This window comes from Betta splendens, chromosome 14, assembly GCF_900634795.4.
Source record: "Betta splendens chromosome 14, fBetSpl5.4, whole genome shotgun sequence".
Taxonomy (NCBI): Eukaryota; Metazoa; Chordata; class Actinopteri; order Anabantiformes; family Osphronemidae; genus Betta; species Betta splendens.
In genome coordinates, this window is record NC_040894.2 from 3,354,237 (window position 1) to 3,366,356 (window position 12,120).

Sequence of the window (12,120 nt, forward strand, 5' to 3'; positions counted from 1 at the left end):
TGTTCTGTGCAAAACAGAATGGGGGATAAAACCACGAGGCCTGTGAAGAATAAATGGGGCGTACGGTGAATGTTAGTCGTCCATGTGAGCATCTGACCATAACACACAGGAGGAAATCACGTGCGTGTCGCCGTCCGCACAGACGGGGGCGCTGTTGCTCACTTCAAACGCAAGGCAGAAAGCCCACATTATGCTACAACTCAGCGGCAGCATCAGCCATTTATCTGGGTCTCGGGTACAAATGGCAATGAAATGCGTGAAAACGGGGTCAAAAATGAAAACGCTGAACAGGATCATGTTGAGAACAATGCGAAAGAATCATATTAGCCTATATATTTACATTTCCCATCAAAACGTCACCCACGCTGATTCAAGCTGGGGTCAAATTTCACCATTAGCTTCTTACTGTATAATAATGGTACAAAGACGAATGCTGCGAGAGGCTCAAACTTCCTCAAACAGATATTAAATAAGGTAGTTGTTGATGTCGCCTTATATTATAAATGAGAGGCCACAGTTACAACTTGATGTGTCCGTTTTTACACCATGTATCGGTTTTACCCCTGCACAGCAGCGTGGAATCGCCATGCGCGTGCATGTGCGTGCGCGCGCCGCCGCGCGTGTGTGTGTGTGCGTGTGTTTGTGTGTGACGGGAAGGGGGCAGCCGCGAAGACACCACCCAGCTCTGTAGGGGAGGGGAGGGTGGAAGGGTGAGGAAAGTGGGGGAGGAGATGCTCGTTTCAGCACCGCGGACAGCTCCCGCTACAAGCAGCCAGCAGCAGCCGGTCTGTGCGTTGCGCTGCCGGACGGACAAGAAAGTGGACGAGCAGTCAGTGAAAGCAACACGTCTCGAGGACAAAACGTCGGAAATGTTTTCCGAGAATCGCGCTTAGTTTATTTCGGTGTGGAGCGACGTGTTTGTAGTGGCAGGCTACGGGGAAACCGTTCCAGGGCTCCCGAGGTCCGCGTGCGTAATCTCTTGGAAGTTTCTCGCCACTGAGACGCGGTCGCCGCCTCGCGTCCGTCCGCACGTCCCGTGGAATCCGCTGCTTTTGGACAAATGAGGACTCAAAAGTGGCGGCCACGCACCAGCACCTTCTCCTGATCGGATTACGTCCTCCAACAACTTATTGGACTTTCTCCTTTAACCAGCTCCGCTGTCGTTTTCCGTTTTGGCATTGGGCGTTTATGTGGAAAGTTCTTATTTGTTGAACATTACGCGCAGGAGAAAAAAGTGAGAGAAGTTCAGGTTTCTCTCCTCATGTGACGCAAATGGCTTCTTCCAGCCTCTAACGTCTCCGCCCGCGATGCTCTTTTCCCAGCAGCGATGGGAGTCCTGCAGCCGCTGATGCAAACCGTGGATGCGCCCGGACGCGCGTCTCTCCTGCTGCAGCACTGATTCTTTTTCCTATTTGGAAGTCAGGGACTCCCCGGACTGTCACCTCCGTCCCCATTTTCGTCAACTGGAAGAGACTGGTAGGTGATAATGGGCAAAGACCGATGAAAAATGCTTATTCAGACCACTGTGAGATGGAGTTAGAGGCCTCGCGACGCAGAATTTCCGAGGGCACCGCGTAGGCAACTTCTGACAGCGATCGATCCTTTTGTTTTTCCTTTTTTTTAAACTTGCCACAGAAATAGGCGTGTAGCGCGCGTGCAGCTGCTCGTGGACGATGGCGCTGAGCGGAAACTGTAGGACTAATCCCAAAGAGCAGGCGTCCGTTCAGAACAGTTTCCCAGATGTGGTTGAGTTGAACGTGGGGGGGCAGGTTTATTACACGCGTCACTCCACGCTAGTGGGCACCCCGAATTCATTACTCGGTAAAATATTCTCCTCCAAAAAGGACGCGTCGAATGACTTGGCGAGAGACCCCAAGGGCCGGTACTTCATCGACCGGGACGGCTTTCTATTCCGGTATGTGTTGGACTACCTCCGAGACAAGCAGGTCGTGCTCCCGGACCACTTCCCGGAGAAAGGGCGGCTGAAGAAGGAGGCGGAGTACTTCCAGCTGCCCGACCTGGTGAAGCTCCTGACCCCCGAGGACGTCAAGCACAGCCCGGACGACTACTTCCACAGCGACTACGAGGACGGCTCGCAGGGCAGCGACCACCGGCAGTGCCCGCCGCCCTCGCTCGTGCCCGCGGACCGGAAGAGCGGCTTCATCACCGTGGGGTACCGGGGCTCGTGCACCATGGGCCGCGAGAGCCAGACCGACGCCAAGTTCCGGAGGGTGCCGCGGATCCTGATCTGCGGACGCGTGGCCTTGGCCAAAGAGGTTTTCGGGGAGACCCTGAACGAGAGCCGGGACCCGGACCGGACCCCGGATCGCTACACGTCCCGGTTCTACCTCAAGTTCAAGCACCTGGAGCGCGCGTTCGACATGCTGTCGGAGTGCGGCTTCCAGATGGTGGCCTGCAACTCGTCCGTCACGGCCTCGTTCGTCAACCAGCACACCGAGGACAAAGTGTGGTCCAGCTACACGGAGTACGTCTTCTACCGTAAGTGCAACGTCTTTCCCTTAAGGTCCGTGTGCGCGCGCGCCACTAGAAGGCGCACTCGCTTTAGCGGTGCGGCGCGTGGGGCGCCCGGTGGCGGAGACGCGAGGGCAAAGGGCGACACGTGTTCCGTGTGCGCGCGTGGGCAGGAAGCACGCGTCTATAACGCGTTCCGCTTGAGACAAGTCAGAAATCCACGGTGGGTTCATTCAGAATCTTCCAGAATCCCGCCGGTAACGAGCTTCAACGGTGCCGTCACGTCCCCCAGCCACTTCCTAACTGACCAGCCGTGCTTTGATTCGTGGCTTCAGACCTGTTACAGCGTGTTGCAGCATTCGCGCTTCACGTTTCGTGCGATTTAACCAGATTTTAATATTTCCCCTGCAATCTGAGAGGAGCCAATCTTCAGAGCGCGGAGTCGTCGGAGCTTGGCATTTCCCATCAACGTGCAATTTTCTACTCCACCCACTCCACCCTTTCACCTTCTTGCGTTTCCTCCCGGCTTTGGCCCGTTTCTGCGCCTCCGCCGTCCGCGGCCCGCAGTATCTGCTGAGGATCTGGCAGAGAGGAGCTTATCGCCACTTTTACGCCAGCTCTTGCAAGATTTGATGGTGCAATAATATATGCTCTGATCTGATAGTGTTTTATTTATCACGTATCGCGTTCATAGCTGTCATAAAACAGACTGTGTCACTTTATTTTTACGACCCTCATACTTGGATGTTTTTGAACGCTACAGTAAATGGAGACACACACAACGAGGTGTCAGACTAATTCAACATTTCTGCTCAGTGTAATTGTGACTATATTTCTATAGCTTCCATTTCTGAGTTCATTAGAACCTCCTGGACCCTGTTCTGGCCCCAGACTGCAGCATAAACCACTTCACCATATGTGAAAATCAGTGCTTTGATTTTCTAAGTTTAAATCCCAAAAGATTAAAGCAAGTCTTGTTACATAACTCTGCACAGTGTGCTGAGTGTGGCTACAAATAACAGTGGAGAAGCTGCCAACAGCGCTGGGATCTTTGTGCCGAGGCAGCTTCCAGGACATCCACTAATAATGCCCACACCACAGTAGACGCTGTATGCGAGTCCCACGGTCACAGTGGAGCATGAACGGATTTCACCCAAGTCAAGACACTGGCCTCCAGTCTTACAGGCGTCAATGTTCTATTTGTCTTTCTTTGTAGGATTTTCAGTTGCTACTGTGAAATGTCTACATTCTAAATGTGAAGCAATTAATTGTGAACTTGTACAGTTGTGAATGAGACGGTGGAAGTGGAAGGTGTTTTGTTCAACAGTCGTCCAGATGTTTGGCAAAACCTCAGTTTTGTTCCCAGATTCTCTTGTGATGACACGGATCGAGATGAGCCTCAGGGAAAAAACACACACCTCCACATTCATAAATCATGAGTCAAACGGTCACATGGTTGTGGAGCCAACAAACAAACAAACGAACAAAAAAAAAAAAAAAAACACAAAACGACGCTCTGGGCTCAGACTCAGTGAGCTGCATTAACGGCAGCTACGATGACTGAAGGACCCTCGGCTCCCGTGATCCTCACAAGTGCAAACAAGCCAAATCAAGTGGTGGCACACACACACACACACACACACACACACACACACACACACACACACACACACAGACACACACACACTCGCACACACTCGCACACACACGCACACGCTTGTTTACTGACAAACAGCAGCTGCTTTTCCGGCTTTGTTGACTATTGTTCAGCAAAAGCAACACACAAAAGCAACACACAAAAGCAACACGCTCCTCAGCGCGGAGCCTCCAACTCAGCGCGGTGCAGCAGACTCGCACACAGGCGACGGCGTGCACATTAATGTGGCAATCACCTGCGCACAAAAGCCAGCGTGCACAGGTGAGCGCGCAGAGACGCGCGTGGGGAGTGTGTTAAACGCCGCAGTCGCCAGTGGATTAGACGCAGTCACTCAGCCTCTTGTTTATCTGCCTCTCACAGTTTTGGCAGGCTCCTCGCGCCGCTCCCCCCCATCCTCCCCCCTGGGCATCTTCCAGCGTCTCCCTTTTTCACGTCTGCTCATTTCGCTGGAGTCACCCCCCCCCCCCGCCTCCCGGTCCCAGCTTCGTTTCGCTCCCTGCACCGCCGGGCCGAGCACCAGTTGCATTTACACGCCTCAGCGCGCTGTCTCACCCCCCCGTCTCACCCCCCCCCTCGCCCCCCGTCTGTCTGTCTGTTTGTTTATGCTCGTCGTCGGCCGCGTCGTTCTACATCCCAGCGTCTCCTCTGCCGCTGACATTACACTGACACCGCGTCTCTCTCTCTCTTATTTATCCCACGTCGTTTAAGCTCACGACGGAGTTTACGGCCCACGGAGTCGTCTTGAAGGCGTGGGGGCAGATAGACGCAATGAGACATCAGTTTATAATATTGGCGGATACACTTACACTACATGTGTGTTTTCAGGAAATCTGCCCAACTTTCTCAGGTATGTTTATGAAGACGAGTGATTCATTCCTCGCTTGACTGACACAACTTCACCATCTTCCACTCACGAGCTCCGTGTTTTTCTCGCCGGAAGCCTGTACCTCCTTTATCTCCTTCAGTCCTCTCGCTTGTTATCGTTTGCCCTGGATTCCACACTCCTCCGATCGCACCTATCGGTCTCCCTCTCTGTTCGCCCGTATTCTAATTCTGTCCGGCCCCAGAAAACCCCAGAAGGCAAATGTATTTACCAATTTGCTGCATGGCTGGAGTGACTGATAATTAATCATCTGTGTTGACAGTGGGTTCAGTAGCATTCACTGCAGGGCCCGACGGAGCACTGCAGCAGAAGCATCAAAAGCATCTGCGTGGCAGAAAAAGGGAACTTTTCTGCAGAGACGACTGGAAAATCACATTTTGTGGCTGGTACATGTTTCCCCCGGCTTCATTTTTTTACCTCAGCTGGAATGAATGCGTGTCAGAGTCAGCGGCCTCTTTGTGACGTGACCGTTTGTGCCGCACACTGTTCCATTAGCATGTTAACACACACACGCTTAACTCCGCACGACAAATGTGTTTTGCTAGGTGGGAACTTTGTGGTAATTGTCATAGCGTGTGTGTTAATAACCCATTTTGCTCGATTCGAGGCGTTTGCGCTCCCACTGAGCTGCTAGCTAACACATCTGCACTGAACAAACACGCACGCACACACGCCCGCGTGAAGCTGCATCGCGCTAGCGCTACGAGCGCCGGCATTAGCGGCGGTCCCATGCTGCAGTCCTGTAGGAAGTGATTAGCTGAGGAGCAGACAGGCCGTGACAGCTCTGAGGAGAGCCTTGATAGGGACAGCTGCTACCCTGGACTCAGCTCCACAGGGGAGGCCGCCACCGCACACCTCAGCCCTGCATTATTCAGATTGAGAGAAGGGACGGAGGACGGAAGCAGCTGGGGAACAAAGTGATGAATGCGTCCTGCTAGCGCCTCTGTTACTAGGACGACTGTGACGGTGATGCTGCTTCTGTGGCTACGACTGCTACAGCAAATTTACAGTAAGACTCCTGCCACTAATACTGTTACAGTCGCTGCTTTGCCAAAGCTTATATTTATTAGATGCCAGACAAAAAAAGAAGGTCACCACGGTAACAGCTACTGTAATAACTTCAAGCTGCGCTGTTTACATTGTAGCAGTTGTGACGTTAAAGCACATGTTTTTTTATCGTATACTCACATGAAACAAACGGGAGCACAGTAATTAATAGGAAGCGATTAAACAGCCACAGAAAGAGCAGAAACGAGGGAGAAACAACAGCGATGTGAATGAGAGCGATGGAAGCCGTGGGTGTTCGAATGTTACATTTCTGAATGGAAGCGGACTCAGTCGCCGTCTGTACTGTAGGTTAAAGCAAGCGAATCAGACGCAAACCGGGAGAATAAATTGCGTTGAGCGAGTCGTACGGGAGGAAGACAGACTTTCTTGTTTGTCTAGTCTCCCCTTGACCTTCTCCCCTGGAAGCTTAGAGCAGCTACACAGCACACATTCCCATAATCCCGAGCCCCTGGAGGATTTGAGGGAACTGCAGAGTTGGAGCGAGACAAAGGGAGGAGGAGAACGGCAGAAAAAAGAGCGAGGGAACAGTGGATCACCAGCAACAAGCCTCGACCGCCCCCCCCCCGTCAGCCCCTCTCCTCCTCCTCCAGGTCTCCTAACACTCCATCCTCTCTGCGGCGGTGGGCACAGTTGATATAATGCTGATGCTCTTCCCTGTTGTGTTGGAATAAGTTGTCGGCGGCCGCCGTAATGACAGAGACTGCAGCTGGAGAGCCTCTTCAGCCCTCGGCCCACCGGCGCCTTAATGGCCGCGCCGCGCGCCCGTCCAGATCGGCTGCGAGCGAGGACGACGCAGAGAACCTCCACTCCGCGTGCTGATTGGCTGCCTAATCACACGAAGGGCCGCGGGAGCGTGGCGCTGTTCAGACGGAAGCACGGCTGTTCATCAGAGCCTCACAAAGAAGGTTCTAATGTTGTTCTGTCCGGGAGAATGTTCAGACTCCTCCCTTGTTGAACTATTTTGGATGAATCCCTGATCCCCCGCGCCTCATTGGAGTCGCACACAGCGATCCACCGCTTGGCCGAGCATATGGTCATAACGGCGTCGTTTCATTCCACAGTGTTGATGCGGTCCTAGGGCGCCACGTCAGCGGCTCTTCATTTGTACGTGGAAATGAAGTCTTGGTGTCCATTAAGAACGCCAGAGGCTCTAATGTAGCAGCTCCAGAGGAAATTAGCGAAACCACCGACGGTCGGCGGCGATGAGAGCATGTGATATATCGCGATGGTCCATAAAAAGATGAGAGGTTTTATGTATAATGGAGGAGGGATCATTTCTTATTAACGCCACAGGACAAGGCACAAATAAAGGTCACGCAAAACCTCCTCCTCCGACACACGGACACACATGTTGGTGAAGTGCGCTACAACGGATGAGATACAGTAGACTCCACTTTGTTACTGCGCCACATTAGTAATCCGTCCGTCAGTGCGGGGTGCTCAGCGCGCGCTGGAGCATACTGTCATCACCATTTCACTCCTAAGTGGCTGTGAAGCTCCCTGTCCATTAAAGCACACATATACTGTGGGACCCACCCACCACACACACACTCACAGCAGCCGCTCGCCGATGAAAAATGGCTCTCATTAGAAAGCAGATTATGGATCAGACTGCTCACTTAAACACCCAGACTTTGTCTATAGTTATAGCACAATATCTCCCACTGTGGAGTTATCAGGAATATAAAGCAGTCGCTCCCACATTTTCCACTTGATGATGGAGATTCATTTTGTTTAATCTAGTAAACAACATACGCGCCCGTATGTAAAATATCAGTAAAACTCTATCATTGATCAGAACCTTGAGCCTCATGGACTGAAATGTTGCTTTAATCCGTTTCCTTTTATTCAAAGCTCAAAGTGAACAAATCAGATTATATCAGAGTTGTGAACTCACGGGTTTGTGGACGCTGTTGTGCTGAACATGCCAAGAGGCAGCAGGCATAAAGCAGCACTACACAACGCCTACACAAACATGACTGACCTCACAATGAGCAGCTTTAAAAGACTGGCTGGAAATGCACACAGCGGAGCGTTCCACGGTTCTGGGTTCCTCCACCTGCTGCTCCATCAGAGGAGCCGCTAAAGGTGCCTCCATCCACTTCAGCAGCGACGAAGATGCCGAAGCATCTTCATCATCAGGTGGTCTGGGAAAACACAAAGAACCTGACAAATGTACTGCAGTAGAATCCCCATAATCTTTGATGTGTGAGAAGAACCATTAGCAGAAAACAAAAAAAAGAACAATATCACTTGTTTTCTGTGCGAGTTCAGACTGTGACGAACAGAAAGAATGAGTTAGGATCAGATCGGACCTTGTGTTTGGGCTGAGCCGGATTTAAAGAGCTTGTGGCTAATGACTCTGTGTTTTCTGTCTCATAGTGAGGATGATTTATAGAGTGTCCACTATCATCCCGTCCCATCTAGCTGTTTACTATTCAGCGCTGTTCCACACAAGGGTCTGATTATTTGTTTGCAGAAGTAATAGTGTGTCTGCCTGAATGAGGTGTCTGTCTGAATGAGGTGTCTGTCTGAATGAGGTGTCTGTCTGAGTGTCTACCTGCTCGTCCACATGCGGCCTCTGGAACCGCCTCCGAGCCACACGAGCCTTTATTAGCTTTGGGGAGATAAGGATTTGCTGGTGAACCTGTGTGATTGTGGTCAGTGGACAGGTGTGTGTGTGTGTGTGTGTGTGTGTGTGTGTGTGTGTGTGTGTGTGTGTGTGTGTGTGTTAGTCACACATGAAGCCCAGAGACGCGCTGTTTTCGCAGAGATGAACTCGGTCAGAGCTTTGGAGGGTTTGGTAATTGATGCGTGTCTGTCACAGTGGAGACAAGCAGAGCTTCAGTCCAACCTGAGGAGGAGAATCCAATCGCTCTGATTTCTGGAGAGCAGAGGCTCCATTTGTGCGTACGTGGTGGGATGTCGCACGTCAGGCTGTTGTAACAAACCAATAATATAATTAAACTGTGATCTAACGACGTGTTCTTGTTAAAGAGCGACGCTCGCTCTTCTGGACGCTGCGTCGCAGTGGATTCGTGTGAGGGGAAACAAAGGACACGAGCCTTTTTAGATCTCACTTCTCTGATTCTGAGCAACACCTCAGAAGAAGCGTCGTTTAGATTCTGTCCTCAGACGCCATTAACATCCGCAGAAGCGCCTCCTCTGGACCTCTGAAGAGATGGATCAGTACACAACCAGTCCAAACACTCTGAAGCTAAAAGAGAGAGAGCAAATAAATCAGATAAGAAGAAGCTGGTAAAACACACAGACCTGTTTAGGTTTAGATCACTGGCAAAACCAAAGCGTGTTTTGGATGGAAACCTGGAAGTGGGCGTCGGGTTCCGAGGCGGTGGGCTTCGTTTGTTCTGCTCTGTTTCTGCTGCTGTGAGCGCTTCACATGTGTTTTGGTTTCCTCTGGAGCGTTTGAGGCGTGGAGGTGTCGTGCCCTCCGTTTCCCATGAAGCGTCGTTGACTGGTCCGCGGCTGATTTCCTGGAGTGCACGGTTCCGGAGCCGGAGTCGGAGTCGGAGCCGTCGGCGCATTCCTTCCACACTGCTCCCGTTTCCACAGCTCATCCACTCTTTTATTAACCCACTTCACTCGTGTGTGGATCTCTGTTTGGTCTGTGCTGCCTTCACTGCTCCAGGCTTCTCGGGATCTGGCGCCTCTTTGCCATTTTCTTGCTGAAACACCCGAGGTTTGCTCTGATTTGGCTTTCGCTCCTGTGAAGCCTGTTACAGCACGATTGCCTTTTAATACCGCGTCTTTACTTTCGTGTTTCTCTTTAGTTGCTTGGCCTCCAGCTATTTTTCCTCTGAAGAGGCCTGAGGAGTGAGCCCCTCCCCAGCTGGTCCTTTGTGCTCCCACCTCTCTGTCCGTCTGCACATTTAGCTTCATGCTGCATGATGTCTCTCAGCCGTTGACAGACTCACAGTGAGGCACTGAAACGGGTCTCTGTACACAGAGCGCCTGGTGGCCGTCAGCTGCTCCTACAATAAAGATGCATAACATAAATACTCTGACGGACCAAACATTTTGCCTTGTGAAATAAACCTGTAAAGGTCTGTTCAAAAAAGGATGAGTGGGGCTGCGAGCTGTTTCTGCACAAATGCCAAAAGATAAAAGTTGTTTTAGGCTTGAGAAAAGGATTTTCTGAAATCTATTATTTTACTACATTCAGACATTTTTGCACCTACACATACAACAGAATGAAAATCAGCTTTCATTCCTGCTAAACTCTGGTTTTGATTCAGATTATTTTTATCTATTGACCCGAGTTTGATCCACACTATCACCCTCCATCTACACGAGGCTGAAACCACAACAAAGGGAGCAGAGGTTGTGCGTTTCCTGCATCATCTTGTCAAAAACAATTCTTCACAAGCCATCGGACCCTGAATGAAAGTGACCTTTAACACGTGGTTTTCAACTTTACTTGTCCAGCAAACATCAGACACCCGTTCAACGGCTCCATTCATGCATCTGGTGCCGCTGAATCAAGCTGTGCTCGCAGCAGCTGCTCTCGCCTCCACCTGAGCGCCGCAGCCCGTCCTGGGGGATCCGGAGGCGTCTCCAGGACAGATGGGATATGTAATCCCTGCAGCGTGTTCTGGGTCTGCCCCAGGGTCCGCTATCAGGCAGACGTGCTCGGAACAGCTCTGCAGAGGTATCCAACAGTACCGGCATTTTGATCAGCTTCCACTTCGAGCTCCCTCAAAATATGAGAAGCCTGACACCCTGTAAAACGCGGCCGCTCGTCACAGAGCAGCGGCTGCGCAGCGGCTTCACTTATAGCTCAGTGTTGGATTGTTGGACGCGTAGGTGAACAGACCAGCAGCCCAGAATAAGCAGTCGCAGCCTCCGCTGTCGATCCGTAGACGTCTCAGCTCCTCCTGCTCTGGCCTTCGAGAGAGACACACACACACACACACACACACACACACACACACACACACACACACACACACACACACAGGCTTTATCAGCATGGAGAGAGAGTGATGTGGGGGTGGGCTGCTAATGTGAATGGATGCCTCTCATATACGGCATCGAGCCGCCAACTGAAGTGATGACTCTGTGCGTTCATGCTGAGTGGAGGACTTCCTGCGATCAACTTGGTTACGGTGTGATGAATGCATCTCAGTACGACTTTATTTATGGGAGGCCGGGCGCCAAAAGCCTTAATACTTTATGAGGGATTTTTAAATTTAGTCAAGGACAACTTTGGGATTCACACATTTTTGCAGCGCACGTGCTTCATTTCATCACGCTTGGGAAAATTCAATTACACTTTATCTGATGACGTCATTGGCTGTTACAGTGGTTCAGTCTGTAACTTTGGTTCAGTCTGTGGTTGTGACTTCCACTAAACCACATCAAAGCCTAGCGAAATACTTTACGCGCCAGTTTAACCACACGCTCCTGAAGTCTCTGCTTCGTTCTCCACCTATCTGTTAATATTTGTTTAGCTTTTCGCTCACCACCAGAACAGGGTGAATAATCCGATGGAAGCGCGGGTTTGCTAACAGATTCACAGCATGTTCCCTCGATAGCAAACGACTCCTAAAGCATATTCAAAAGCAGACTCCTGCCTTACATTCATCAGGGCCCGTCTCTCGTGCAGCCTCTTCCACTCGGACAGGAGGTTAAATCACAGAGAATGGTGTAACAATGGCGTAACAAGCTACAATAGCTTCATCCGTTTTGAACTCTCCGGCTCCTGACCTCTAAAGTTAACTCGCTGCAACTCAACAGGTTCACTTCAACTTATTCTCCAATGTCAGAGTGGCACCAAGTCACGGCCAGTTCCTCCATCGATGGTGAGAAAGGATAAATACACGAGGGGAACCTGATGCTGTAGCTGTGGATCGCGTCTGGTTCTGCTGTCGATCCAGGACCCGCGGGTCACTGAACCCGTCCGTGTGTGTGTGTGTGTGTGTGTGTGTGTGATGATGATGGTGACTCTTCTAGAAGTGCTCACACCAGTTCTGAGCAGAAAGTTGCATAAACTGCAGCATGAATTTGCTTTTCTGTACCA

General features: G+C 51.2%; 1 protein-coding gene and 1 long non-coding RNA gene across 4 annotated transcripts in view; one reads left to right on the plus strand and one right to left on the minus strand.

Moving 5' to 3' along the window:
• Positions 1–674: 674 nt before the first annotated feature.
• kctd16b (potassium channel tetramerization domain containing 16b) overlaps positions 675–12,120 on the plus strand; it is a 48,441-nt gene continuing 36,995 nt past the window's right edge. The window contains exon 1 of the mRNA XM_029174773.3: positions 675–2,499. Within this exon, the coding sequence (XP_029030606.1) occupies positions 1,674–2,499 (826 nt within the window). The 5' untranslated portion in view covers positions 675–1,673. The remainder of the gene's footprint in view (positions 2,500–12,120) is intronic.
• The window catches only part of LOC121202752 (uncharacterized), a 71,802-nt gene continuing 67,235 nt past the window's right edge, over positions 7,554–12,120 (minus strand). For 2 of the 3 annotated variants that reach the window (XR_008696638.1, XR_005898634.2), the window contains 3 exons: positions 10,915–10,985; positions 9,405–10,072; positions 7,554–9,297 (listed from right to left, as the gene is read on the minus strand). This is a non-coding gene — a long non-coding RNA (uncharacterized LOC121202752). The remainder of the gene's footprint in view (positions 9,298–9,404; positions 10,073–10,914; positions 10,986–12,120) is intronic. The other variant, XR_008696639.1, reaches the window with a different exon arrangement.